Source organism: Dermacentor variabilis, chromosome 2 (assembly GCF_050947875.1).
Source record: "Dermacentor variabilis isolate Ectoservices chromosome 2, ASM5094787v1, whole genome shotgun sequence".
NCBI lineage: Eukaryota > Metazoa > Arthropoda > Arachnida > Ixodida > Ixodidae > Dermacentor > Dermacentor variabilis.
The window spans coordinates 57,720,428-57,748,032 of record NC_134569.1 but is presented as its reverse complement, the minus strand read 5'-3'; the positions used below and the strand labels follow the sequence as shown (position 1 = coordinate 57,748,032).

Below are 27,605 nucleotides of genomic sequence, written 5' to 3'. Positions count from 1 at the left end.
CACAAACAGCCATGTCGGTCTTGCAGGGCACAAGCCTGACTGACCCTCGGACTGCCTTGACGCAAAAGAGGTCAAGGCATACAACCATGGAGAGCACCAAAGCCGTCCGCGGAGCAGCGCGGCCACATGAGGGTGCGCCACCACCGGTTCCAGCTCTGGGTTCCACTGAGCCAAACAAAACCCCGTAGATCGAGTGGCGCACACAGCCGAGTCGTGCGACCTTTGGAGCATGCATGATAACTTAATGGATAGCTTTCCACCTGACTCGTCAAAAATCACGGCAGGACGAGCCCACACTTCCAGAAACTTCTCGCCCAAGCGGTGCCACTCCCGGGTGAGGTGGAACCAGACCTCCTTCCGTGCTTTCGCAAGCACTTCGTGAAGGCCCGGTGCCCGACCCCCGAAAATTGCATCGCAACGTGCCAGCCAAACTTGGTATGAGCTCTCGGCGAGGAGAAGCACGAACAACTGGTTGATCGCCTCATTGGGCAAAGGGTGCAAAAATCGGACTGTCTCATAAGGAACGCCTGGGAGCCTAAATAGACTAGCAACTCTTTGGAGAAGAGCTGCAGGAAGCAAACACTGCGTAAAGATATGAACTGAGTCCTCACGAGCGCCACAGAAAGGACACACTCCACGAGCCGGGATGGCTGTGAAGGGCCTGTAGCTCAACGGCAGGCACCCTCGCGCCAGGCGGTACATAAAGGTGGCTCGCCTGGCTTCGAGGGATCCGACCGTGGTGAGCTTCCAGTTTGGCCTGTGAATCGACAGGTCGTACCTTTGGCAATGTGGGGGGAGTCCGGGGGTGAGGATATCCACTAACTATTGGAGTGGAGCTGAAACTACGTCGATGCCGGGGTGAACCTTGCGGAAACTTACCAAAGAGTTGGCAGCCGCCGCATAAATGGTGTACGGGGAACCTGAGCGAGGCACACAGTGAGAAAATGTGCTCTGCGAAAACAAGCGGAGTCGGGTGCTAAGAAAGAAGGAAGTTAAGCTTCGAGTTAGGAGCATATCCGAGTTAAGAGCGACCTGGGTCCACTTGACGTGTAGTGCAGAAGCCACGATGCCCAGGTCGGGAATACCGAGTCCTCCCTTGTCTCTGGGCAACTTGAGCACCCGCCTAGCTACACAACCAGTTGTACCCTTCCAGAGGAAGCGAAACAAGACCCTCTCCAAGATAAGCTTGGTTCGGGTTGGAATAGGAGACACACACGCCACATACGTCAGAAAGGAAAACAGAAGTGAGCGAAGGATTGTCGCTCGAGCAGTCAATGGGCATGACAACGCGCTGAATTCCTGAACCCTGGCTTCAAGCTTCTCCTTAGCCTGTTGCCAGTTTTCGGGAGAGAGACCGTCTGGTTCGAACTGGAAGCCTAGAATGCGCAGCCGCGTTTTCACGGGGAGACCATGAACGGGCTGCGGATTGGAAGGAGTGGAATTCAAGTACATGGCTGCACTTTTCGACCTATTCAACCTTGCACCGCTCGCCCCGCAGTAACTGTCCATGACCTCCAGGACGCCGCAAGCTGATGCTCCGTCCGGGACGACAATGGACAAGTCGTCTGCATAGGCAAAGAGTGCAACCGGGGGGGGGGGGAACCTGGCGGAAGTAGGAACCTGCCAATTCTGCTGTCGCAAGACAACCTCTGCAGAAGCGGTTCAAAAGCGAGTACGTAGAGGGAAGGTGAGAGCGGGTCCCCCTGTCGTACACCACGTCCCACAATGAACGCCTCCGAGAGGCGGTCTCGTATGAGAGCAGCAGAAGTCGGTCGAGAATACAAAGCTTGAACCATCTGTCGAAAACCCACACTAAAACCAGCCTCTTCCAAAACACGGAAAAGGTACCTATGGCTAATGATATCGAAAGCCTTCTCCTGATCGAAGGAGCAAAGTGCTGGAAGCTGAGTAGAGCGCCCCTGGACACAACATGCCTGGTATGGACCCAAAACAGTGCTGAGTACTGGCGTGAGTCGCGTACACAGGCATTCCAACCATAATAACGCGACAGGGATAAGCGCCCCGTGTCCAGTGTCGACCTTCGTTTCGGCAAAAAACATTTCGAACCACGCATACCGAACCACGACGACCCCCCCAGCGCAAAGAAGTTGCTGAACTAATTGCATTTCTCAAGGCAAAATATGTAAGAGAAATCGTAAAGTACAACATACACACAACCTACAGACATGATAGCGTTGGATTGTAATTTGAATGTACGGGAAAACGTAATTCTGTTACGGGGAATCTCAAAACACAAACCCTTTTCGCAAATCTCAAAGGCCATAAAGTGACGTACCCAGTTCCTTGCAACAGCTCCAGATGGCGCTCGCCTCCGCCGCATCGCGGCGGAGATATTTGGAAAGTAATAATGGTGCCAGGGCTTACTTTCGGGAATGCGGTCCTGTGCGTAAGGGCAGAAGTTCAGTCGAGAGTAGAAGTAAATCAGAGAGCTGTTGGAAGATTAGCACTAGGTGCCCACGGGAAAACCACAAACGATGCAGTACAGGGGGATATGGGCTGGATATCGTTCGAAGCACGGGAAGCTCAGAGTAAAATCCTTTACGAGAAACGCCTGAGTAAATTGGACGATAACAGGTGGGCAGCTAAGGTATTTAAATACCTATACAGAAAGAGCATTGACTCACAATGGCGGAAAAGACCTAGGAAGCTAACCAGTAAGTATGCAAGACACGAGGACGGAGAAAGACAGCATTAAACAAGTTAAAAACACGGAAGATAAAAATTAAATAAATTCAATGCATAGTGTTGCATAGTTTTGAGCTATAGTATTGCAGCATAGCATAGTGTTGAACTATATCGATAGTGAAAACAGCAGATCAGGAAGGAAGCGTTTTATGATAACTCAAGAGGCACTGCCCTACTCTTTGAGACTAGGTCAGGATGTCTTAGAACGCGCAGCTATAAAAATAAATTTAACGAAGAAGACACATGTACTGTGTGTGGTAAATCTGTAGAAACAATAAACATATACTAAAATGTGATGGCATCCATACCGATGTCGATGCGGGCACAGTCACGCTTCCCGAGGCCCTAGTGTTTAGAGATAACAATAGCCATTTAAATAAATATGCGGTGGAAACCAGCAAAAAGATATTGGAAGATTGGTGGCTCAAAAGCAGAGGTGACATAAGGTTAAAAGTGTAGGAAGAAGTATTTAAAGAAAACGGCGAAGTTTAGTAACTTACAACACAATTAAACAAAAATAAAAAGCTGCGCATGGTGGCAACTGCCATCACCCCGTTTCAAAGGAGACGCTTCTACCTTCCATCCATCCCATCGCGGCCCACGCAAGAAGCCGCGTTTCTACCAGAAAGCTCGCCTTCGGGCAAGCTTCATGGTTCGCCGCCAGCGTTTCCCGGTAAACATTACGCTTACATAAACTGCAGTTGCCGAGAAACGCGAGAAGCAGTCACGGATCTTTGAATGCTGTCGCGTTCCACTCTTAAAGGCGAAGCTTAAGTGTCCTTCTTTTGTTCGTGCGCTGGCACGTAATTCTCTCATGAGTAAACTTCACGTATATTTTCGTCTGTGACCCAGACCATTCCGGCTGCTAATTTAAAGCGCAAATTTTTACAGCGTTCCTGGAGAGCGGAAGCTGGGAATTATTTAGATAAACGGTCCACACCTTAAGTAGTAAAGTAATATTTAGCATTTCGAACCAAAATTTAGTACTTCGGTGTTTCAACTGCAGTATTTCTTTAACCTCAAAGTTGGCAGGTCTGCTTCCTCTATTTGGTGTGCGCCTAGAGCCCTTCGCTTCTCCGCGCTCCGTCCTCGCCGTACCTGCCCGGGATGTTTCGTGGTGGCGTTTGTGAAGTTCGCGGTGCTGCTCTCCGCACCGCCTGCAATGGCGTGCAGGATGAGTCCCACGGTAACCGAGACGACGACGGAGACCACGACGGTCACCACCACCACGATCACAATGAGCTTGGGTTCGATGGCTGCCTTCGCCGGCGGCGGCGACAACACGTCCGAGGTGTCGTCCTCGTCCGAGCCCATGCGGCTCGCGGTCAACGACGCGGGTAACTTGAACGCCATCCTGGCGGCCGGCCTGCAGAAGCAGCGTCGCTGACGGCGGCCGACGAAGGCCGCGCTCGGCTTCGCTCTTCTTCTTCGTCACCGCGCTGGCCACAGGAACAGCGCGATGCCCATGATTCCTGATGCATCTGATGATGATGGAGCCGCGGCGTGCGCCAAGGCCCCGGGCGCGCCCACTTGCACCGTATGTCGCGTGTACAATCGATTGGTACATGACGTAACCCCGCACTTATAAACGTCCGCCTTGCGTGCATTAAGACGGCATTGAACTTCTGATTTCGTCGATTCGTCGGGTTCGCGCGCTCTGGCGACCTTCGTGGTACTGGCAGATTCATCGCGCTTCTGTGGTATTAGGCTTATAAGCTTTAACGCTGGTCATGGTGGTAGGAGCACACCGTAAGCGGGCGATGGACTTATCGTGTTGGGTCTTCCTTCTTCCGACGCTGCTGCACAGGCGTCTGGGGCGGAGAACTATAAATAGCGATGATCGTAGAGAGGGCGTTGATGTCAGGTTATCTCTCAGTGCGGTCGTGCAGATGCGTGATGTTGCAATTCCGCAATCTTTTTTCGAGTTTTTGTTACCTGACAGGAGTGAAAACGGTGTCAGTCGCCAGACTCTGTGAGCAGAAAAAGGCACCATGTGATGTTCGCGGTTTGCAGGGGTATTGCTCTTCGCGACGCTGCTGAAGTGGTTTCCGCGGTTACGTCATTGGGCTGGCCTACGGCGAAGAGCCCCGACGCATCGCCGCTTTTTGAAGTTTTCGTTGTGGTCGCTGACAGAAAACACGAGCATGCTCCGGTTGCAGTTTACAGGGGTATTAATCGACGTCTCCGCGGCTGGTCGGTGCCCGCGGACTATCCCAAACGCAGCAAGCGCTTGAATTGTGGTCGTACATTTGCCGTTTCGGATAAAGGCCGCTTCGCTGACCGTAATCGTTGCTCATGGTGAGGGCAAGACAAGCTTCATGAAGCAGTGGACAGCCTACTGACGACTCGCGCAACACTCGGATGCAACGATGTACATAGGGTGCCCCAGCTAACGTTAGCTAGCCAAGCAGTTCAACTAAAGAAAAGAAAAATAGGTAAAGAACCTGGTGCAATCTTTGATTTTAAGACCTATGGTGTTCTGTATTCAGACCTCTGACGACCGAACACCGCAAGTCTTGTCATTGTATATTGCATCGTGTGTGTGTTTTTTTAACAGCTTGGCTAACGTAAGCTGGGACACACGGTACACTCGCGGACAACCATCCTGGAATTTCCACTACTTTCGCTGGCGCTCTTTGTCGATACCCCGGTGAATGCATGGCGAAATAATAATAATAATAATAATAATAATAATAATAATAATAATAATAATAATAATTACTCTGCGTATGGATTTGCTGATGGCCGCTCCGAAGGACAAGAAAAAATAAACAGCTTTACGGGGTGGTTCTTTGCAAATGAAAGCTTTACGGTACTTCGCCCGTTACAGGAGGTCAAGGTCGTGAATTCTTGTTGCCTGCGCCGAGTTTACGGTGCGTGACTGAAGTCTGTAGAGACGAAGACAGAAAAAAAAAAATATTGGGAACACCTTCTGAGCATTGGAGCGCGTGAGGGAGCTACAGGTGTCGCACTACAAGGCTCACAGATGGCGCTTGTCGTTTCCGCAGCGACTGCTAAAGGCTAAAGGCAGTACCAGAGCACTGCTAAAAGCAGTGCTCTGGTACTGAACGAGATGCGGCTGCAGGTACAGGAGCCAAACAAAAGGGCGATTGGGTCCTCGGTTGAGGAATAATGCGCAGAGAATATTGCAAATCTGTTCTGCATAAGTCCACAAGTGGTGCATGTGTGCATGTGTGTGTGTGGAGGGGGGGGGAGAGAAAGAGATAGAAAGAACGTAAAATTGGGGTTTGGTGGGGAAGGGGGGTGGGGGGCGGTGAATGTGCTTATTCTCTGCCGATTCAGACTTGGAAAATGGACGAATACGTGTCGAGTACGAGAACGGAAGGGGTATTCTCTGGTCTTGGGGCGGCTTTCACGAAAATCTAATAACGAAAATAATAACAAATTTAGGAATGCGTTCTAGTGCCGACTAGGAGTTCTCTAGGGAACATTTAAGAATGCGTTTTCAAATTCGCTATTATTTTCGTTATTAAATGTTCGTGGAAGCCGCCCCTGGTGTCCCTTTGTTGTAGAGCTCGCTGAGCGTGATTATTTAGGCTTCTTAAGTTCGCCTGTAGGTCAGCACTGAGGCCAAGGCCACACCTCGAAGAAAAGTTAAAAAAAGACATTTGCACACATTCGGGTATATTTTGTCTCCGAACAATAATCGTTGTCAATGTTGCATACGCTTCTGCCCTCACCCCCCCCCCCTTTTCTTTTCTTTCTTTTTTTTTTTTTTTTGTCAGGAACACTATGCCACGCTGAGACGCGAATACCACTCGCGCGCCACGACCGTGTCGTTAAAGAAAGCAAATGCATGCAAGATTGATTATTGTTTGTGGGCAAGGTAAGTCCCCAAACCTGAATAACTCGGTGTTTCTGCAAATTTCTATATATGGCAATGTTTCATTAAACTTAAAGCGCGCGGTCAAGTTATACTTTATATCTCGCGGTGTGTGAAGCCATTTGTGTGAAAAACGCTTGTATCGTAGTGTACCTACTTTATGTCCTGTTTGTATTTTTTCTTACTGTACATAATGAGTGGATACGAAGTAGCCGTTGGCTGGGGATGTAGATGTTTGCACATACTTTTATATTATCCTAATTTCGGAATGAATGATGATAATTCGGATGAATAGTTCGCAACAGGCAATAACTTGCGACAGGTGAGGAGACTTCGAATGCGCCATGTTGAGACTTGAAGAGACAGGCAACTGTAAAGTGGCAGATTAGTGCTCGAGAATCTCTAAAACGTCGATATTATCGCGAATAGAACCTTAGTAATCGAGAAATTGAGGTGAATGCAGGACACGATTAGATACTTTCCCAGAACAGTCAAGCATTTGCCCGATGACGAAGGCACTCCTCATTCAAGTTATGTCGCTAGTACTCATCCAATCGCTATAAAAACATCATTGTATTGCATTATATGACGAAAGAAAATTCTACTTGTGCAGTTCTATTTCATTTTCAGAAATTGGCATTACCCTTGACAGCGACGCGGGTGGTCCAAAGGTTTCGTTTTCGCTCTAGAGCGTTTCATTGTCTAGTTTCGTTATAATAGTTTCATTATCGCGTAGTTCTGCACTGGTTTTGCTGGCTCGCGAAACTCGAGCAAACTGCAATAAACAGATATTTCCACTTCCGTGTGATGTCGCGGGATTCCCGAACGGTCTACGCCACTTGGCCAAACAACAACTGCAGCGGCGAATCCACCCCTCTGTCATGGCATGGTTTCTCTCTGGCTGGGCGTTTGTGCGTTTTTTTTTTTTTTTACAAAGCACTGTACCGCCGCCAGTCGGGCGCCGTTTTACTTACCGACGACCGGAAAGGGGCGATGATGGCTTATGCAACGTCACCACTCTCCGGTTGGGTTTGAATTGCGTTAGAGGCATTCGGACCCTTCAGTTGCAATTTTCTCGTAACTTGTCTTTTTCTTGACACGAAACGAGCGCTACGAAGTTTCTGGAATGGTATTTAAACAGTCCTTGTCGAGTTAGTATTTGCCTTTAGTGTCCCTTTAAATGAAGTCGAAGAGCATGAATTGCACCTTTGTTGGATGCCTTATAAAAAATACACCTGTTGTTGTTGTACTTGTAACATATTTTTTTCGTATATGATCGCTCCTTGACCAAAGTCTTATTCACCGGTTTTTGCACTCAGTAAACCGGTAGCGAGTGGCTTTGATGTAGGTAATCGCGTCGAGTAGCTGAGCAAGATTAATCTTAAGAGAATTCACTTCCTCTTGAGCTCGTCGTGTTCGTAGCGCAAGACGCGCTTCCGGAACTAGCCGCGTAATGATCAGGACTGCTTAACGCACCATGTTCCTTTTTTGCGATGTACATATAACTCTAAGGTGCTTTGAGACGCCGACGCCTATGGTGGTCGCGGTGTACTCTGCATCAGAAATTGGCCCATTTAAGGATGGGCCACGACGCCCATCGCCTATAATTGTAAAGGCCCATGGCGCAAGATAAACTTTGACAGAAGCACTTCCTCGGCTTCCGCTGCACTGTTTGAGTTACTGCCAACAGTGACGTAGTTGTAGGTCACTGTGCAGATGAAAAGCGAAAACTGGCACCCACCCGAAAGTAGAACAAAGCCACAAAGGAAACCCCTATAAGGTTTGTTTGTAGCATCGTGCTACTGTCAGTTGGAAGACAAGTTTTCCATTTCTTGAAACCTTCTCCACTTTGAGGGTTTTCGCTGGTCTTATTTGCGCTTCGAGTTGTCGATTGTGTCTCGCCCTACTGATCCACCTTGCCTCCTGGTTAGCTCAGATGACGTAGCGACCGCCCTGGACATGCACTAGTCCCAGGTTTGATCCCGGGACCAGGCCGAATTTTGATTCAGCTGCGAAGCTTTCCTTATGAGCAACCCTTATGGGGTTTCTTTTGCGGTTTCACGCTGTGCCGTCCATGTGGATGTCAATCTTCCCATTTTATGAAACGCCCTCCACCCTGCACATTTCTGTAGAACTGGTTTTCCATCAGTTTATAGAATGTGAGCGTCTGACCACGGCGGTAATTAGCCTTGTTGTTTGAAGAAACGCCTCGGTGTAAACATTTCCCCGTGACAGCTCGACTTCGCGGTCGCAGCTGCGGATATAGACCCTTTTCATGCTTACAAACAGAGTTCCCAGAAGACTTCCGGTTAAGCCCTCACTAGTGGCATATGTTACAATAGCCTATAAACTTATAGGACCCTCTAGCTGGCACCAGTTTTGCTGCAGAGTTGGAACGTTTGACAGGTGAATTGTAGTGTTAAGAGCAACAAAAAAAGCCCCTACATGAGCTCGATGTTCAGCGCACGTTCCTTATATCTGAAAACACCCAAGAATATGTGCCTGGAGTATACTATGCGACAAAATACTTCTTTCTTCTTGGCTAACTGTACTGTCGAAAATGGCTGACCTGAAGTTCCCTGGGGTCATAAACGCACTGCTGCCACATCGCGGATGCAAAAGGTCTATAACGGGACTGAACGGTTCCTGCGAAGCGTTCTTCGCCGCATCATTGATGTTATTGCGGGAGAGCACACTTTACGAAGCACGAGGTTTGCCACATCTGCTTAAAATTTTGGGGGCAACTATCCAACGGCGCCCAGTGCTGGACGCGTCGTTGCTTGCCATCGCTAAAGGCTCACTCACACTACGCCGACCCGACAGTTATTTCGGTCTGCCGACTGTCGGCGACAGCGCTTTTTACCTTCGTGTTGGCGCCTCTGTCACACTGTACCTTGTTAAGAACGGCCAGCTGAAGTGCAAGTTTTGCCGGCCAGTTGCGACAGTGGCGGCAACTTTCCTGGAACGCCACCGCAAACCTCTAGCCACGGCGTCACTAAGTCGACTGTGTGTGAAGAACAATACGCGCGTCCTCAACTCTCCGTCGCTGGAGCCGAGTTTGACGAAGCAGGCTTTGTGCCTGAACCCGCCACCGCGGACCTGATCTGCTATGAGCGGGGGAGTTGCCGCGGGAACGTCTACGGAGACCCTTTCCCACGCGCCGACCAAGACGAAGACAATGGGCAGCCGGCGGGCGCGCTGCGGGGGTCAGCTCGGGGAATAAAATGCTCCTACGGTGCCTGGTCGTCTCGCCTACGGTGCCTGGTCGTCTCGCCTACGGTGTCTGGTCAACTTGTCTACGGTGCCTGGTCGAACGTTTCCGTCACCTTGGGATCGATCGAGGACCGAGTGTTTATAAACCGCTGTTGTGCGGCTGCTCAGTACTTTCTCAAGCAGTCATGTTAGACTGATGTACTTTCTCTCGCAGTCATGCTAGACTGATGTAGATACTGTAAATAAACCCATATCCCTCGTTCTCAATGAGAAGCAGTCCTTCCCTTCAACAACGTCCTCAGCGTGGATAAGTCGGACGACGGCATGGGCCAGCTACCATCTAATTCATGCCCGACTCCAAGCTTGACAACGGGTTACGAGCGATGGGATGGAGCCCCCAATCCTAACAACCTACGCCGAGCTCTCCGCCAACCGTCGGCAGATTGTCGGCGTCGGTACAGTGTGACAGAGGCGCTGACACGAAGGAAAAAACGCTGTGGCCGACAGTTGGCAGACCGAAATCGGTATCGGGTCGGCATAGTGTGAGCGAGCCTTAAGGCGACTGCTTATACGTAACAAAACACTGCTCACTAGAATCATCGCAGGAAGGTTCTCAGGGTAAACTCGCGAGGGCGAAGGAACGACACGTGCCCACGTAACTTCTGTGCGGTCACGGCATTCCAAATGAATCGGAGTTTTACTGAGACAGCAACTATGCGGGACGCTCGAAGCGCCGTTGTTAATCCGCCGTCGGCGTTGTTTGCGGTGTCACGGTATGGACGCGCACGCGCAGCGGCTCCAAAAGAGGCGAAGCCAAATGAACGCGCCGTCACGCTTCACTCAGTCGGCTCTGTGGAAGCTATGGCAGCGTTCTGGCTTCCACTGCTAGCACGAGCCCTCTGCGCACGTACATTGGCGTTCCTGCTAAGCAGCTCTGTGCAACCCACACTGTGGTGCATGCACTGGTCGGAGCGGAACGGACGGTGAGCGTTAAGCTAAATTTATGGCCTAATAGACTCCACTATGCGCGACAGGTGGCAGTCCTCAGTAAAGTTGCCAGCGTTGTAGCGGGCGCTTATAGGGTGTCTATTCCCGTGGAACTTATATAAACTCCAGCAGGCTTCGCAGCGCAGGAAGGTGTGGACACACCGGGAACAGCAGGTCAGTCTCTGTGGTCGCTGGAACGCCGTGGCGTCTGTAGGTGTTGATCTACGGACGCCACCGCCTTCCAGCGGCCACAGAGACTGACCTGCTGTTCCCGGTGTGTCAACACCTTCCTGCGCTACGAAGCCTGCTGGAGTTTATAAGTTCCACGGGAATAGACACCCTATAAGCGCCCGCTACAACGCTGGCAACTTTACTGGGGACTTCCACCTGTCGCGCATAGGGGAGTCTATTAGGCCACACCCTCCCTCTTTCTCTATCATCTTTCACTTCCCACTCCCTCTCCCCTGACGACGCTTCGCCGTGCTCCCTCACGGGTTGCAGAATCAAGCGTCCTTCCTTTATTTAGATCACTATCATCATCTAATCATTTCTTTGGGCGTTGACGAACGGCAGTGTGTTTCCTTTGATATCATCTTGTGCACCATTGATATACGACGCCTGCTTCGCCGTTGTGGGTTTCTTTCATCACGTCCGCTTCCTAAGGCGCCTTCAACGCAACGCTAAACCTTACTGTCCTGTTCGGTGCGTGGTTTTCGGCGTAACTGCCAATTTTTTTACAACCTTCACACATTTGGCTGAAAAAGAACATTGCTGTGTATAAGCTAGTTAATTACAATGGCTGGACACAGTTCTAGCACAGAGGGAGATTATTGTGTTGGACTTATTTTCCGCAAAAATTTTACTTTCTTCAAGACGCTGTTCAGTCATGTCAGTGGGACAGCACTGAAGTAGCCTAACAGTGCGCCCGCTAGTGGTCTGCTAGCCGCCTCCACGATCATCACGCAAACCAGACGTGAAATTGTATGTTGTCGTCTGTCTTCGGACACCACTGCCTCAATCTCCGCATCTCAGTCAGCTTTCATTAATTACGTTAGACGAGATCTACCGCACATGAAACACATCTCTTATTTCTCTGTAGTTACGGCATCGCAATACAAAAAACTAGACAATTTCCATGATTCGATGACGCCACTTGAAAGACTATATCCTCAGCCGCGTGGAACTTTCTTGGTCCGCGGTAAGTTGAAAAATGCTGGCGGCCAAGGAAATTCTGCGGTTATCTTATAATGAATAGTTGTGGGCACCATATCAGTTATTCACGTAAAACATCAACATTTTCAAGTAAAACTAATTTGGCGGCCGTATAGCACCGTTTCACAACGGGAAGAGCAGTTCTAATTATCTATAGGTTTCAAACAGCAGAGCGAGTCGAGGGGACAGTGTGCTATGAATATTTTTTATATGGTTATTCACCGCTCTTCGCACTCAAAGCTGTTATCACATCGTTCTAAAGAACAATACGTGACACTGTTACTAAGCTTGACTGACGTCAACGCTTGTTTAAGCGCTACACAGAATATTTGACGTGTCACCGCATGGGCCGATATGTTTAATAGATGTGTTTCGCAGACGTGAACTTGGAAAAAGGTTTTCTCGTATTTAAGAAATAACTCATCTTCTGTAAGTTCTGTCGCCTGTTTTACTTTTCTTGAACGAAGCAACGACATTTCTTCATAATTCTTGGCCCGACCACCAAGGTAGTTTTTGGGTCTTTAAAAGACGGGTTTTTGCGAAGAATTTCCTATTTATAATTTTATTCCCGAAACACTGTTCAACGTATGTCGGTTGCTGGCCGCCGTGGTAGCTTAAGGGCTATGGCGTTGCGCTGCTAAGCATGAAGTCGCGGGTTCAAATCCCGGTCGCGGCGGCCGCATTTCGATGGGAGGCGAAATGCAAAAAATCCCGTGTCCCCTGTATCAGGGGCACGTCAAAGATATCCCCTGGTGGTCAAAATTAATCCGGAGTTCTTCCACTACTGCATGCCTAATAATCAAATCGTAGTTCTGGCACGTAAAACCCCCGAATTTAATTTCTATGTCAGTTCAAGGAAAACAACTTAATCTTTAATTTGGCATCTACCAGCTCGAGTAAATTTTGTCTCTAAGCGTACCTGAGTAAAACATCCACTCTCTGTTTACAGCGAAGCTGTTAAGGGTTACTTTCCCCACTATTGTGTCCGCGTGTAGAAAATAAATTCCGAAGATAGTGCAATACCGGGCCGACCCGCGGCGAAAGTGAAGCAAGCGTTAAGCACTCTCCATACGTGGGCCGATCCCGAAGATAGTGCAATGCCAGGCCGACTCGCGGGGGAGGTGCACTTGCCATTAAGGGGCCCCACATACGCAGCTTCGCTGGTCACCCTTCTTCACAGAGTGGACGGGCACTGAATGTCTTCTTCTTTTTTTTTTTTTTTAGCCCGCCAGCCCGTGTCAGATTTACTTGTAGCATTTAAACTGTGTAACAAAGTGTATTTCATTGATTAGGCCTACTATATTACTTGGCACAGCTTGTAGTAAAACGAATCGGTCTTCTAGGTGATGTCTGTACCTTAAACCGAGATTTAATATATATAAGTAAATAAATAATACGAATGTAGCAAATTTGAAAGAATAGAGAACTACAAAGTCACACAAATGCAGTTTTTGCCACTTCAGGATCATTTTTCTCCCACATTTCAGAAATGTTGCATGCCAAAATATCTTGGTGTACTATTTTGGTATAGTACTACGAAGAATCGTAACAAAAGTGAAGCAATCTGAAGTTCTTAGATAAAAAAAAAAGTCTATAAAATGCCTCAAATTGGCTTTTTCCTATTCGCATTATGTAAATATCAATATAGAAATAATGTTGCCGCATATAAAGGAGCGCATAGTACATTACAACCCTTTTGTGTTATTGAAACAAATTTGCCCGCTTTCACTAAAGTAGGCTTCATTTTGGTGCGACTTCTTCCTTTAAGTTAAGTCTTGCTTTTAAGGGTGCAGTTCAAGTGGCGCTGAGGCGGGTATTTTTTTTTTAATATATATATTTCGGGAATGCATTTTTTGAGACACGCTAACCGCATGCCCACAATTTAAAAAATAAAATCGGAGAGGTTTGAATTTCCGGCTGGCGCATTTCCCGTGCAATGATCGTACTTCAGTTTATCCGCTTCGTGATAACGTCGCATCTGTTTCCCCCTCTTCATTGACAACGCCGTGAATTACCCAACCCGGTTTCGCCTATTTCGTATAAGATGCTGATGACACACGGACACGTTAGTTGCCGACGTCAATCGCGCTCGCCGCGAAGGCGTGCTAGCTACAAGTCCTAGCGGCAGTTGCACACACCGTACATTTATTGAAAGCCGTTCTGCGCACTCCGCCGCTCGAAGTTGTTTCGCGCCAGAGGAGACTCTGTGCTCCGGGAGAGGGAGTCTCTTGCTTTAAGATCCCTCTCGCCCGTCGGCCTAGCTTCTTCGACCTTCTGCGGTCTACGTCTTCAGTTGACCTGCCCATCTGAGAGCTCGAGCTCGGACTTAAGGTACATCCGCAATAGGGGAAAAACGCGCGGTGCGCGTTGCAGGTCGCAGAAAGCGCGCCGCGGGAACGGAAGAGCGGCAGCGTCCTGCAGTTGAGCAAGTACTTCTCGGAGCTGCCATGTTGTGGCTTGCCGCGTTCCAATGAAAGGCGGCGGGTTCATTCACGTGGGCAAGCGCCCCAAAAAACTGTCAGCCTCTCTCCATCGCTGATCTCATTCTCGTTTATGACAGCGGAGAGTGAAACCGTCGTGTGACTACCGCTGCGGGAGAGACGCCGGCAAGCGTGGCCATATACGAACGTAGGAACGTTTTTCCGTTGCTTTGACCATACCTTTACGTGCTTGGTGACAGTCGGCGCCACCTCTTAGGCTTGATTCTTCGCCTCTTAGAATTACAGAAGCTGTCGCGCTCGAGCTTTCGTGCCGCGACGTACCATACAGTGATTTAAGTTCGCGTATGAATTCTCCGATACGTCTAACTCTGTTAACGGAATGAAAAACGGTACTGTTGTCTTCGCAAGATGCGCAGAGCATCTGAAGTACCGAGACGCATAGGTAAAGATTCCAGCTTCTCGTCATCATGCGTTGCTATGGCGACAACCGCGGCGTGTTGTCAACAGTGTCGGCATGGCGGTGGGGAAGTTTAGCTGCACTGCCAGCGGATGGGCTCCCTGTCAAACTGTGGCCCTTACGTGTCACGCGTAGTGATTTACTGCACTTTTTCACGCGCACTACTGTCGGCTTCAAGGCTCGCTGCGAGCGCGCCTTGTGTGGGATGGCGAAAATGACAGGCACAATGCCGCTCTGTTGCGGCGTCTTCGCTGGGAGTTTTACTCACCTGCTGCGCTACCATGCGCGTCGCTTTGGCAGAAGCGTTTGCTGCCCCTGCAGCGGTGCCTCTGGAGTGCTGGGCGAAGGTTAATGCCAGCGTAGTGACGGTGCTCACGATTGCTGCCAGTGTGACCGCCAGCAAGAGCAATTTACCGTTGGAGGCATACCCTGGCTGCGGCTGCAATGGACTCGTCGAGAAGCCTGAGTCGTCCGAATCGTCATCCTCGTTGTCGAAAACAGTGGGAGCAAATTGCGTCCTCATCATCGCATGATGGTCCCTGCCTGTGTATTGCTGCCAAGCGTTTTACCAAGGCTCTCTCGGAGTGGCCTGACCTTAGTCAAGCCACAGCCAGCGACTTTACTGGTGATTGAGGTGATGATGATGGTTGCTGTGGCGTATTCCTTGGACCCTTCATAGAGGGCTGGCGCGCAAACCATAACGTGACGAAAACTCCGAACACAAGTGCCTGCCAGCGGAAGCGAATCGCAGGTGACCGCTCATTCATATAAACGTCGTCAAATGCCGCTCTGCCATTTTGAGTGGAGCATAACAGTAACCTTCTTCTGTATTATGAAGGGATTGGTTACCATGGGGCCTTTTTCTGTTCTTTTCTTTTTTTGAGGTCACGACACTTGTAATTTTTTCTGTGCTTTTATCAGTGTTCCTGCTTTTATTATTAGTAGTAAATAATTAGTATTAAAATATTAAAATATTAGTATTTTATTATATTAGTGTTATTATTAGTAAATAAAGCATGCACTACATATGCAAAAACGAATGTCCCGGCGGCTGGTAGTGTGTTTTGACTTGATTTGCTGCCGCAGGTTGTGGTGATGCAGTGCGAGTGTACGGATGTGTTTACAAAAGGTGGTTGGGTAGGTGAAATTATTGTCCTCGCCGCTGCAGTCAAGGGTCATCCTGTGGCGGGGATCAGTGTACGAAATTGCTCGCACTGGCCACGTTCGTAGTTGCTCGGGTAACTTCGTTTTCGTTTCTTTGTTGCGGAAATAGCGAGGTATATTTATACAGGAGCCAAGGAATCGCAGCTGTTTGTAGACAGACGTCTAATGAACGCCCACTGCATTCAGGGCATCCTCACTTTCTTGTGTGCCCTCGATTTAGTGCGTGTAGAGTGCGAGACGTAATCTACTTTTGATTCGTTCTTCCGCAGCAGAAGAAGAATGACAGCATTTTAAACTGCTTGCATGCATTGACATTCACACCGGTACATTGTTGCGATGATGATGGTCTTGATCTGTCGCCCCTACCCACCAAGAGCGATAGGCTGTTAAAATCGCGCCAATCTTCATCGCCTCTTACCGCAGGCGACTTGTTGTAAAGGTCTTCGTGAATCTCAAGTTCCGCAACCACATTATTCACTTTTAAAAGAGAAGGTACCTTTCTTTATCAGAGTACTAAAGTTTGACATGTTCTTTTATCGGTAGACACGCTTATCATTGTAATTTGCCCTTCTTCACAGTCACACTAATTATGCTATTAGAGAGTTTTAGAATAGGGGCCCCAATAGTTTGGGGCCCCAAAGAGCTTTGCAGGTGTTAGCGTTGGGGCACGTAGGAGTGAAGAGTTTTAGAATAGGGTTTTACGTTTGCGGATAGCGTCTTGCGCTGACAGCGCCACTACGGCGTCAAAGAAAAGCTATTAGAAATAATTAAATAAAATATACCATTTTATGATAGGAATAATAATCTTGACTTGCGTGTATTCGTGTTTAATTACAATTTAGAGGTTATTCTGTAAGCAGCAGACAATTAGTTGCACTTAGTTTTGAGCAAACCAACTTTACTAGCCTTCACCAGCCAAGCTTAGCCGTGTTAGGCCTACGAACCATAATATCCACAATCGAATTCAAAATCAGCGGCGTCTAATGAGTCAATCTTCATAACACACGCTAGTTGAGAGAAAGCGATAACCGCAGTCACTTCTCCTAGCTTGCGAACCTCACGCGTTACCGCGAATCGAACCCAGTTTTGTGCTAGGTTAGAGCCGTCGCTTCGATGGGTGCCGCCATGTTTGCCGACGCAAAGCTTTTGGGACCGCTATTTGGGGTCCCGCTAAATCGGTGAAATAGCGTTCCCAACGCAAAACCCAAACGGAGTTTGCGTCTTGCGCATGCGCAGTGGCTTCGACGCTATTTCTTTGGGGCCCCAAAACGTTTGGGGCCCCTATGCTAAAACTCTCTATTATCGCTTGGGGACCATCGTCACACCTCTCATATTCAGTACGTTGAGAGCCAAGCCGTTCAGAGCCAAGCCAAGCATCACTAACGCAAGCGTTGCCCAAGTCAAACCCGGATTTCTCGTATTATGCATAGAGTTTCCTACAAAATTACTAGAGGGAACTCTGGCGCTGCAGTCGTTGTCCTACCATGGGAATGATGGGAAGTACATGGATTTGTCTAATCTTCGTGCTTGTGGATTCAGACGTTCTTGTGGCTTTGTATATTACGCTATATAAATCTTATTGTCGTATATTTCAGCGCAATCTATATTCTTCGAAGTGTAGAAGACGCCGGGGAACGCGTACAATTGCTATTAATTGCAATGATTGAGCTTGTTTATGTGCCCAAATCGAAACGCACCAAGCGTCTCAAAGCACTGGCATGCCCGCGATAAATTCATAAGTGCGTTTCATTCGCTTGTCGATACATGCATCCGTGGCTTAATGGTTTCAATATCAGGCTTCTGTACTAGAGTCCCTGTGTTCGAATCCTGCAGTCGGGCAATTTTAATGATGTTTATTTAATTATTTATTACGCAATAAGCTGTTGAAAATGACGAGTTTACTAAGTCACAAAGCCGTTTGAAGCCAAAAAGGACGAAGTTTAGGCAAATCCATGTACTTCCCATAATTCCCATGCTGGGACAACCGCTCCCATTGTAGCTCACGTAGACACTAGCGCCAGAGTTCCCTCTAGTAATTTTGTAGGAAACTCTATGGTATTATGCACATACTCCTACACACTAACGCCATCTGTTGGTCATGGCTTGACGAGACATTTGTCGGCTATTACGCCGTCCTGTACTGTTGTCGCTTCACACCGGAAATGACGCGCTAAACAACATGGCTATTGAGGCTGTGAACGAAGTTGTGGAACAACGCATTGTAATCAACTTTCTCACTAACAAAGACCTAAAGCCGGCTGAAATTCACACTAGACTTGAAGCTCAGCATAATAGCCAGATGTTAAGCTGCAGCACAGTTTTGAGCGGTGAGTACGGTTTCGAAACGCCTCGACGTCAGCCAGAGACGATCCCAGATGAGAAAGCCCGTCGTCAGCGAAACTCGCGGCGAGATATATTTTTTTTTCTGTCGAATGTTTCATCATGATGTGGAATAATATGGCTGCGGCCTTGCTCCTACGGAATATCATTCATTAGGAACATTGGAAGAGTTCCTGGATGGCTGAAACTTCAGCAGTGACGATGATGTCACGCGGGCTGTCCGTTCGTGGAGCCTGCGACGCGAAGAGAACTCTTTCAGCGCTGCTGCCGCCCATGTACTTCTGAAGCGCTGGCGTCAGTTTCAAGGGGACTTTGAAGGAAGAAATGGGACCACTCCCACATGCCCAAACATGTTTTGCTATCCAGAAAAAAAAAATCAATTCGGGTTTCAATTGAGCGTTCCGCGTGGCTCGTCCGTTTCTTATAACAAATTCCGACTACGTGATCGCAAGGTAATACTTGTAAACAGTATTTTACATTTTCGATTAACGAAATGAATATTGTCATATTTGATTTTGTCCTCGAATCGAACAGTCACGTTTTGAAACTCCCCCCTATATTTTTAGAATACTTCACGTTGTCGGCTGTGCACTATCGAAGATGAAATTCAAGCACAAATGCAGTTACCGTCATATTATCTGTAGTTGACAATCTACTACGCTCAGACAGCCAGACTTTTCCCGCTAAACACGATCACTCGCATCAAAATGTTTAGACATGGCTTTCAGCAATGGCTATTGTTTCGTGCTACTTATGGTACAGCGTCTGTGTCCTCTCGTCGGATTAAATCTAAATACGTTTGATCGCAGCATATTTTATGCAATGGTGGCACCATCTGCCGTGACCATTTGAACTAAAGAAGTGCCCCCCCCCCCTTTTTTTTTTCACTCTGCCGTGATCGCAGACGATACGCATTCTCGTTTGGTCGCGAAAGTATACGCAGATATATCACTCGACCCACTAGGTTGCCTTTGTAGACATTGTGTGATAATGCGTGCACGACCGCTTGATGCTCTTAAGAACCCCGAGTTTGCGAACTATCTGCCTTGTTGTGTCTAATGCTCCATTTCTGTTTGACTAAAGCATGCTTTGTAATGTGCAGTGTAATGGAAGACACTTTCTGTTGTCGTAAATACCAGGATGGGAAAAATGTTTGATGTTAATGGTCACAAGGATGTACATTATTCGCGAAGTATTCGAAACATCTTCGATATTCCATTTGGTACGCTTCTGGCACTACTCGTTTCGTATTCCACTCTGTCTCGAAAACTATTATTCGTACTCCCTTACAATTTAGCACTGATCTTCTACAAGGCACTTATGGATCAACTTTCATGCGCATCTATTGATAGTAATTTATTGATAAATAATAACCACTTGGTTCGCTGCCGAGCTGTTCTTACCCCCGAAAATGCGGAATAATTAGGCAAAAATGACTTCGATATTTAAGGAAATCATTTACCAGATGCACTATAATTCCAGTCACAGTTAAACTGTCCCTTGTTGTTTCTGTTTGTATTTCTCTTAGCTTGTTCGATGTTGTAAGTTGATCGTACTGTATTTGTTCCTTATTTTTGCATTAATTATGATATATATTGGTTTAATTTTTTCTCCGTTTTCGATTGGCTTAGTCTCTTTTTCTTCACATTGTTCGGTAAATTGGTGTTTTAGGGTGCTTGTTTAGTTTTTCGTATTTATTTATTTATTTATTTGTTTGTTCATTTATTTTTATTTATTTATTTATTTATTTATTTATTATTATTTTTTTTAGCAGTTGTTCAGGGTCCCGGCGCAGTTTTTTGATTTCCTCACCCAGTTTTGTTTGTCTCGCTGTGCGTTTAACTTTCCCGTGTTGGTACAATGAATGTGTAATTTGACACGAAGCAATGCCCAGACGTGAACTTTTCGGAACACAGCTGGCGTAGCTTCGTCGCGCGCGTTGCATGCCCAGCTTCGCCAACTCATTTCCCCTTGCGTATTCTTGTCAAGCGACGCGTCCGGGAGGAATATGATGGCGCTGCGTGCATCGTCGTTGCATGCAGCTGGAGGAGCTTATTGCGTGGGATTACCAGAGCTTTTGTAATGTGGTGGAGCTAGCCAGGAGTAAATGCTGTCCGAGTGAAGGAGTCGCAGGAATCGGTGCTGATTTCTGGGCAACGCAATTAGGCGCAGTAGGACGCTATCTATAGTAGCGTAGACCCTACAGCTATCTCTTCGGCAGCACTCGCTATTCAGTTCCGCGGTATTTTCCCCACCAACGTTTCCACGCTACTGCCGACAAGATATTTGCGTGGCATTTTAGAAGCCAACGGAAAACGCCTACCGTCTGTCTTAACAGTGACGGATGATTCGCTGCGTGACGAGGAAGCAGGTGTGGGCCTCTTCTCTCGGTAACTGTTCCTGGTCTGACGCTCTCGTTGCTCTCGTGGCTTCCTTATATGATGCTTATCTGTCAAGTCGAACCGGTGGCGATTGTTCCAGCGCATGCCTAAAATGTCTTAAGGGTGTCGGTGTACTTTACCTTTGCTAAGTGCAAAGATTGCGGGCTGCGCACACTATGCGGGCTGTGCGTATACGTTGGGGAAGAACTATATCATCGCAGCGAATTAGTTCAGAACCGGAAGAATAGCGTAAGTGTCGATTATTAAGTATTTCGCAGTGAACTCGAATCCGATAATCACATCCTTCTATAGGGCCTTCGATTCAAACTCCATTTCGGTCAGCTTGGACTGGTCCATCCTTCTGTTGTTCTGGCGCCCGCCTGAGTGATTAACCTACAGTTGTTGGTATGTGACAATGTTTGCAGTTATATCAACTCAGAATCGTAGTCTCGTCTCGCAATTTCATCGTCAGGGGTGCTAGCCTGTGCGGCGCAAAAAAATCGCTGCGCTGCATGGTTTGACTTTTCGTTTAATTTCTCTATTTTAAATTGTCATGAGGATTCCAAGTTCACTTTCGTACACTTCATTGCTATTTTACTTTGTTTCTAGTCGTGTACATATATTCGCCATTTCGAATAATAATCAAATACTCACTGGTATTCGATTCGATTCGCGAATTCACTGTTTCAGAATTGTAGAATATTCGTTTCTTTAGAATTTTGCAGCCTCGAGGGAGAGAGAACGATGTTCTTATTTTCCTGTACGCCCACCAGTTTGGTTACATGAACTGGAGCATGTTTGAAATAGGATTAAAAAACTGAGAACTGTTGCAACTGATTCTGCGATGGTTGCGCCGCAGGTATCAGCTCTTGAGCGGACGCACGGGGCAGATAACCTTGGATCAATCATTTCTAGAAAGAGCGTAGGTTAGGGCGTGTTGGTTCATAACTGAGGTTTTTTAGCGCACGAGAAGGGACGAAGGACAGTGGCAAGACGCGGACATAGCGCTGTGTCCGCGTCCTGCCATGCACTGTCCTTCGTCCCTTTTCGTGCGCTAAAAAACCTCAATCATTTCTAGTTATTCAAAGAGTGTCTCGCATTTAAGCATTCTACACTCTAAAGAAAGTTTGCATCTTTGGGGTGTATATCTGCCACACAACAACAATCGTGATCTGCCTTGATGCGTTTCCTTTCTTGAAAACGCCGCGCCCGCTATACTTTCCTGTCGGGAATGCTATGTCATGCTCATAACGCGCATGCCGTTCGTTACTGGAAAGTACCGGGCTCGCAGCGTTAAAGAAAGGAAACGCATCAAGGCAGATGCCGCTTATCGCTGTGTGGCAGGTATACACCGCAAAGAGTGTAAACTTTTTTTAGTGTGTACAGATGTACGAATTTATTATTTCGTTTTAATATTCGGCCACTCTCGCCACGTTTCAGTGGGTTGCCGTAGCCTTACATTTGTCTAGTTTAACGATGACTACACTGTACGCGTGCATCTGCTGACGTGTTTTTTCCTTGTCTAATTACTCGCATTGTTGTGTTGCCTCATATAGGTGAAAGCAGTTAACTTGTTGCTCATTCGCAGGCTCCCCAGTTGTCAGGACGTCTAATTGCGAACGTATTAAGCAGATGTTAAATAAATATTAGCCTTATTTTTCTCTTTTTTTTTTCACCAAACGGGCACCGGGCAGAACTTCATAATTCCTTTTGTTTACAAATGAGTAAATACTAGATTCATGATTCGAAATTTGGAGGTTTATTTTCTGGAATATTCGTATTTGATTTCATTCGGAAATTTAGTTACGATGGAATAGGATAGGATATCCTTCTACGATGGCGCGTACCCACTGCTGGGTATTGGCCAAGATTTGGATGGAATGACGGAGATGCTGTTAATGCGAAAATTGGTAAAACACCCCTTTTTGTCCCCCCCCCCCTTTTTTTTTTCATCCTATCGAATTCGCTTTCTTTTTATTGCTCTGTACTGAGTGCTATAAAACGCCGCAGTGCCTATTTTCTTATTATATTGTTTTCGTTCATTAAGGACTGTATTTTCCTGTAATAATGTTTATTACAAGTAGTGCTAGTGCCGTTCCCTTATTTTTTTTTTTCCTCTCGTGTCGTACGCTTCTTAGCCATAGCCGCGTGATCCTTGACCAGACTCGCGTGGCCGGGTGCGTGCCAGCGCTCGAATTCGGCAGCTGCTGGGTCAGAGGACCCAGTGGCGGGAAGGACAGTCGTCTCGACATCCGGCGGGCGTTGTCGCTGGCCCGGCTAACGACAGTGGTCTGAGGAACTTCCGACGAGGTGACGCCTACAGCTGCGTGTGTGGTTCGACGCCCCGTTAACCTTGTCCTTAGGTAAAATGTTGTTCATCCTTCCGGCTTCGTGCCAACTGCTACCGTTTCTTGGGGCGCGAATGGTGTATCGGTGTCTGTACGCAATCGTGCCGTCATGTAGTCTACGTAGTTTAACGGTCGCGTTGGCGGTTCTAATCTTGCGAAACGATTTCAGTGCGTTTCGGTATTGTTTGTTTAACCGTTACAGTTGTTTTCCGCCACGTCGTGCGCCCAGTTTGTTGGACGGAATGTGTGGCAATTTATCGTGTTACGTATGGCGATGCTGTCGCGTAATCTGTGGCCACGCTTTCGGCGTATGCGCACCAAGCATTGCACCGAAGCGTAAATGACGTGAGCTGCCTTCTTGCGTTCCCGACGTTGTTTGTAATGTGCGGTTTCGCGCTAGCGCTGGCAGGTTTTGAGCTGTCGTGCTACTTCTCGGGGGCGCGATATTTGCTGTTCATTTCTCTTAATGTTAACGATTTGACAGTGACTAGCGTTGGCATCTTCGTATAGGCACTGGTCCTCAGGCGTAGTAGAGGGAAGGCGTTGTTAGTTTATTCAGAGTGGTACTTACTGCTTACCTGACCACACAGACAGTGTAACTGCACAGTGACGGGGACATAGCTAAGCACTAGTTACCCGTCATGGTCATTTAGCAGCTATGGCGTGCCGCTGCTAAGCACGAGGTCGCGGGATCGAAACAAGGAGCGACGACATGGGCGCGGGCATGCACCTGAATATTTTTTGGAAGCATGTGCCGATTAAATATGCCAGATAAAAGAAACGAGCAAGAAAATTCTCCTAAAAGTGGGGTGACAAACATAAAACCGGTCAGTTTGCGTGAAATTTGCTCATAATGCAGACTAGAAAAAGTGCGAAACTTGAGAAAGATGATCTTGCTGCCGAGGTGTTAGTGCCCTCATAACCCTTGCGAGCTCCCTGCTGCAGACAAGCGTTCCCTGATTCACTCTGATGACCAGATTTTGCTTCAGCTGCGTTTTCCGGACATTCTCCCGATTCTTATCAGGCCTGTCTGGTTGCTTAGAGCAAATCAACTCCCTAGTTGGAAGGACGCCCAGCTGATGCAGGATTTACTCGTGAAACTTTTGGGGCCTTTGGTGAGCCGCAGTGTCGCTTTAAAAGTGTGCGTCAAATCAGATTTGCAGTGGTGAAAATTGGAGAAGAGCGGGTGCTGGCTAAGGTAGGGCTACAATAATGCTCGCTTATTTTTACACTAGAATTCATCTGGGCAACAGTTAGGTTCACTGGAGGGCGGAGGCTTCCTCCTTCCTCTCCCACTGCCTCTAGCTACACCTGTCGCACGACTCTAGCTTCTGCTGCGAAATTTCTCATCGCCTGTATCGACGCCCTCGCCTACGTTTGCCCATCCTTGGCACCCATTAGGCTACGTAAAAGGTCTTTTAACCACCTCTTAATATGATTCAGTGGTGGAACTGCTACGTAGCTCTAAAACTGCTAAAATGTGCGATATCTGCTACATGGGGCTACAAAAGCCTGATGCGGCTACAAAAGCCTGAGCATGAAATCGCGGGATCAAATCCCGCTCGTGGCGGCCGCATTTCGATGGGAGGCGTCAATTATTTAGGTCGTCAATTTAAAAAAAAAGGTAAAAATCCGAAAATTTTCAAAAAACGAAACTATCAAGTTTACAACTCTAACTCAGCAGTAAAAATGATATCAGAATTATGTTAATTGCATCTAATACTACATCGAAAGCGGACAAAATTGGTGTGTTACTTATGAATCTCAAAAAATTAAATACAGCTTTTGCAGAACCCTTGTACACGACGTTACAAATTCACGTAGAATATAAATTGACATATCAAATTTGTCCGCTTTGAATGATTTAACGGATGCCGTTTACAGAACGGCGATGCCTGTTTCTTGATACAGAGCTATAGTGCTTCTACTTTTTTCGAACTTTCGAATTTTTGAAAATTCTTTAAACAATATTCAGGCCCTAAATGGAAATTCCGCTTGCAACAGTAACTAGTATTTAACTTTCTCCAATGCAACAAACTTCATTAAAATCGGTCCAGGGGTTATCTCAGAAAAACCTTCTTGCATTTTACACGTATTTGAATAGGCCGTGTCGGAGTTGGGCCCGAGCTAAAGCTTCCTCTTAAGAGGCCGCCTTAGCTCGCGGCCAACTCCTGCGCAATGAAAGAAGGGAAATAAGACAGCTCGAAGTTTACAAATCCGTAACGCTGCACCGAAAACAGATATCGCAGTTTTGTAAAGTGCGTCCGTTACAGCATCTAAGGCGGACAAATTTGATACATGAAGTTACAGCGTTCGTGAAATGGTTACTTTGTTTACGAGGGTTTTGCAAAAATCCTGCTCACAAATTGGTGGTATAGTTCTGATGGGTGTAAGATACATCAGTTTTGTCAGCCTTAAATGTGTTATCGAAGTGCAGGTTACATAATTCTGATATTGTTTTCCGTTGCCGGTGCGGAATTGCAAACTTCTGTTTCGGTTTCGAAATTTTGCGATTTCCAACAATTTGTGAAAAGCAGATTGAAGGGCTAAATAAAAAACGCGCTTCCTTCAGTCACTAGATTCTATCTCCTTCCCTCAAATGCAACACATTTCTTCAAAATTCGTGCAGCGGTTGCCGATAAAAACGATTTCTCCGTACCCATGTATCTAAACAGGAGCGCCTGAGCTGAAGCTTCCTCCTAACGTTGCGCCATTTATTTTTGTTTGCGTTGCCAGTGTACGTACAGGGAGTTCTCGTTTTAGTCCATGCAGAATTTTTTTTTTAATTAGCTGAGGTTGATATCTGTAGTCCTTGAGCTGATTACTCGAAACGGTGGACATTACTCGCGCAAAAAATCTAAATTCATAATGAACTAACTTTAAAAAAATGCTAAATAACTTTTAACCAATTACTTTGTGACACATGTTGTAATAATATACGAATTGTAGCCGGTGATATTGCAAGACGTGTCCACTTGGAACGAATTCTAAGGATCGCACGAGTTTCGACGTTCGCACCGTGAAATTTGCGGTGAACATGCCCTGTATTGTTACACCACCTATGTCACCATTACGTCACCACTTCCACCATTACGTCACCACTCGCCGTGGTGACGCAATGGCTTTGGCGTTGCGCAACAGAGGCCGAGGCCGCGCGATCGAATCCCGACCGTGCCGGCCGCGTTTTGATGTTGGCGATATGTTAAACTGCCGGTGCATTGGTTGCTCGTTAAAGAGGGTCAAAATAATCAGGAGTCCCCACTAGGGTGTGCCTCAGCATTTCGTGGTTTTGGCACGTAAAACTCGGGAATTTTAGTTAACGGGACTCCCCTTTATGGATTAAAGCACAAAAATTATGAACGCCCATGTTTTTCCTCGCACATTTTGTGAGAATGAATAACTCAAAGCTGTCATCTTGTAAATTCCTTCCAAATTGATGCACCTTGGGAACTCGCCGGCTTCAGTGCGTAAATTGCAGTATGTGTCAGAAAATAATTAATTGAAGATGTTCATATCAATCTTTGTTAACTACGTGATTATGTATTTCGATTTCTCGAGCAAGTAATGCCCGATTCCTTTAGAAATCCAGCTTAAGACTGCACTCACGCTGTCTGCCGCAGGCTTTTTTCTTCTTTTTTTTTTAGCGGGGTTTAGTACAGGCAGTCGCATAGAAGAGAAGCTGAACGATTCGCAGTGTTCCAGTCGCGATAAGAATCGGCGATTGGCGCCAACGCACGCGACACCATTGAGTAACTGCGTCACCACCTTTTTCGAACAGAGAAAAAGAATTTTAAAAAATGAACACGCGCATACACACACACGCAGTCGCCGACAGCGAGGGCGCCAAGACGCTGTGATGGCAACAGCCGACGACGCCAAAAAGGCTGGAACGTCCAGCCCCACCGGCGCCGAGGGTTCGTCCAAGGGCGTTGAAGGCGGCGGCGACTTGGCGCCTGCCCACAGCAGCACTGCCGTCCTCGTCGTGGGCGCATTGCTCGTGCTGGCCATCACCGCCGTCGTAGCGGGACTGTTTTTGGTGTCCGCTAAACAAGAAGGCGGCAGTTTCAGCGCCGGCAGCAGTGCCGCTGCTCCCGCTGTCGAAGACGAGGGGTCGCATAGGAACGAAACAAACGAATCAGCCTCCGTTGAGCCGTCGACAGCCGCCGTCGCAGTGAACGGGTAACGCCACGCTGACAGAGATCGCCGAAAAACCTGACGACGCGTCGGAGATCGAAGACGGCGTCACCGGTTCCACAGACAGTGACGACGTGTGCACCAACGTGCTGGCCAGAGGTCGGACCATAGAGAGGATCACAGTCGGGTCGTATGCGTCGCAATAAAAAATAGCGCCTCAGTGAGTTGTACCGGCTGCCAAACTTAGTTAAGCTTAATTAAGCAAGGAGCGCGAGAGGTGGACATGTATTTCGCAACGTACCTCTTACATTCACTTTTGAATGACGAGTATTTTAGGTAAACTTTATCATCCATTATGTTTATTTTCCTTCTGTATTG

At 47.5% G+C, this 27,605-nt stretch overlaps 2 protein-coding genes across 5 annotated transcripts in view; one reads left to right on the top strand and one right to left on the bottom strand.

The window, feature by feature from the left end:
* The window catches only part of LOC142571929 (uncharacterized), a 55,721-nt gene extending 40,261 nt beyond the window's left edge, over positions 1 to 15,460 (bottom strand). The window contains exon 1 of the mRNA XM_075680655.1: positions 15,129 to 15,460. Within this exon, the coding sequence (XP_075536770.1) occupies positions 15,129 to 15,386 (258 nt within the window). The 5' untranslated portion in view covers positions 15,387 to 15,460. The remainder of the gene's footprint in view (positions 1 to 15,128) is intronic.
* ssp3 (SCAPER domain-containing protein short spindle 3) overlaps positions 1 to 27,605 on the top strand; it is a 281,587-nt gene that overhangs the window by 214,944 nt on the left and 39,038 nt on the right. The window contains exon 27 of one of the 4 annotated variants that reach the window (XM_075680650.1): positions 26,919 to 27,450. The exons of the other annotated variants lie outside the window; for them this stretch is intronic. Within the exon in view, the coding sequence (XP_075536765.1) occupies positions 26,919 to 27,026 (108 nt within the window). The 3' untranslated portion in view covers positions 27,027 to 27,450. Of the gene's footprint in view, positions 1 to 26,918; positions 27,451 to 27,605 lie in introns of those variants that run through there. 4 annotated transcript variants of the gene reach the window in all.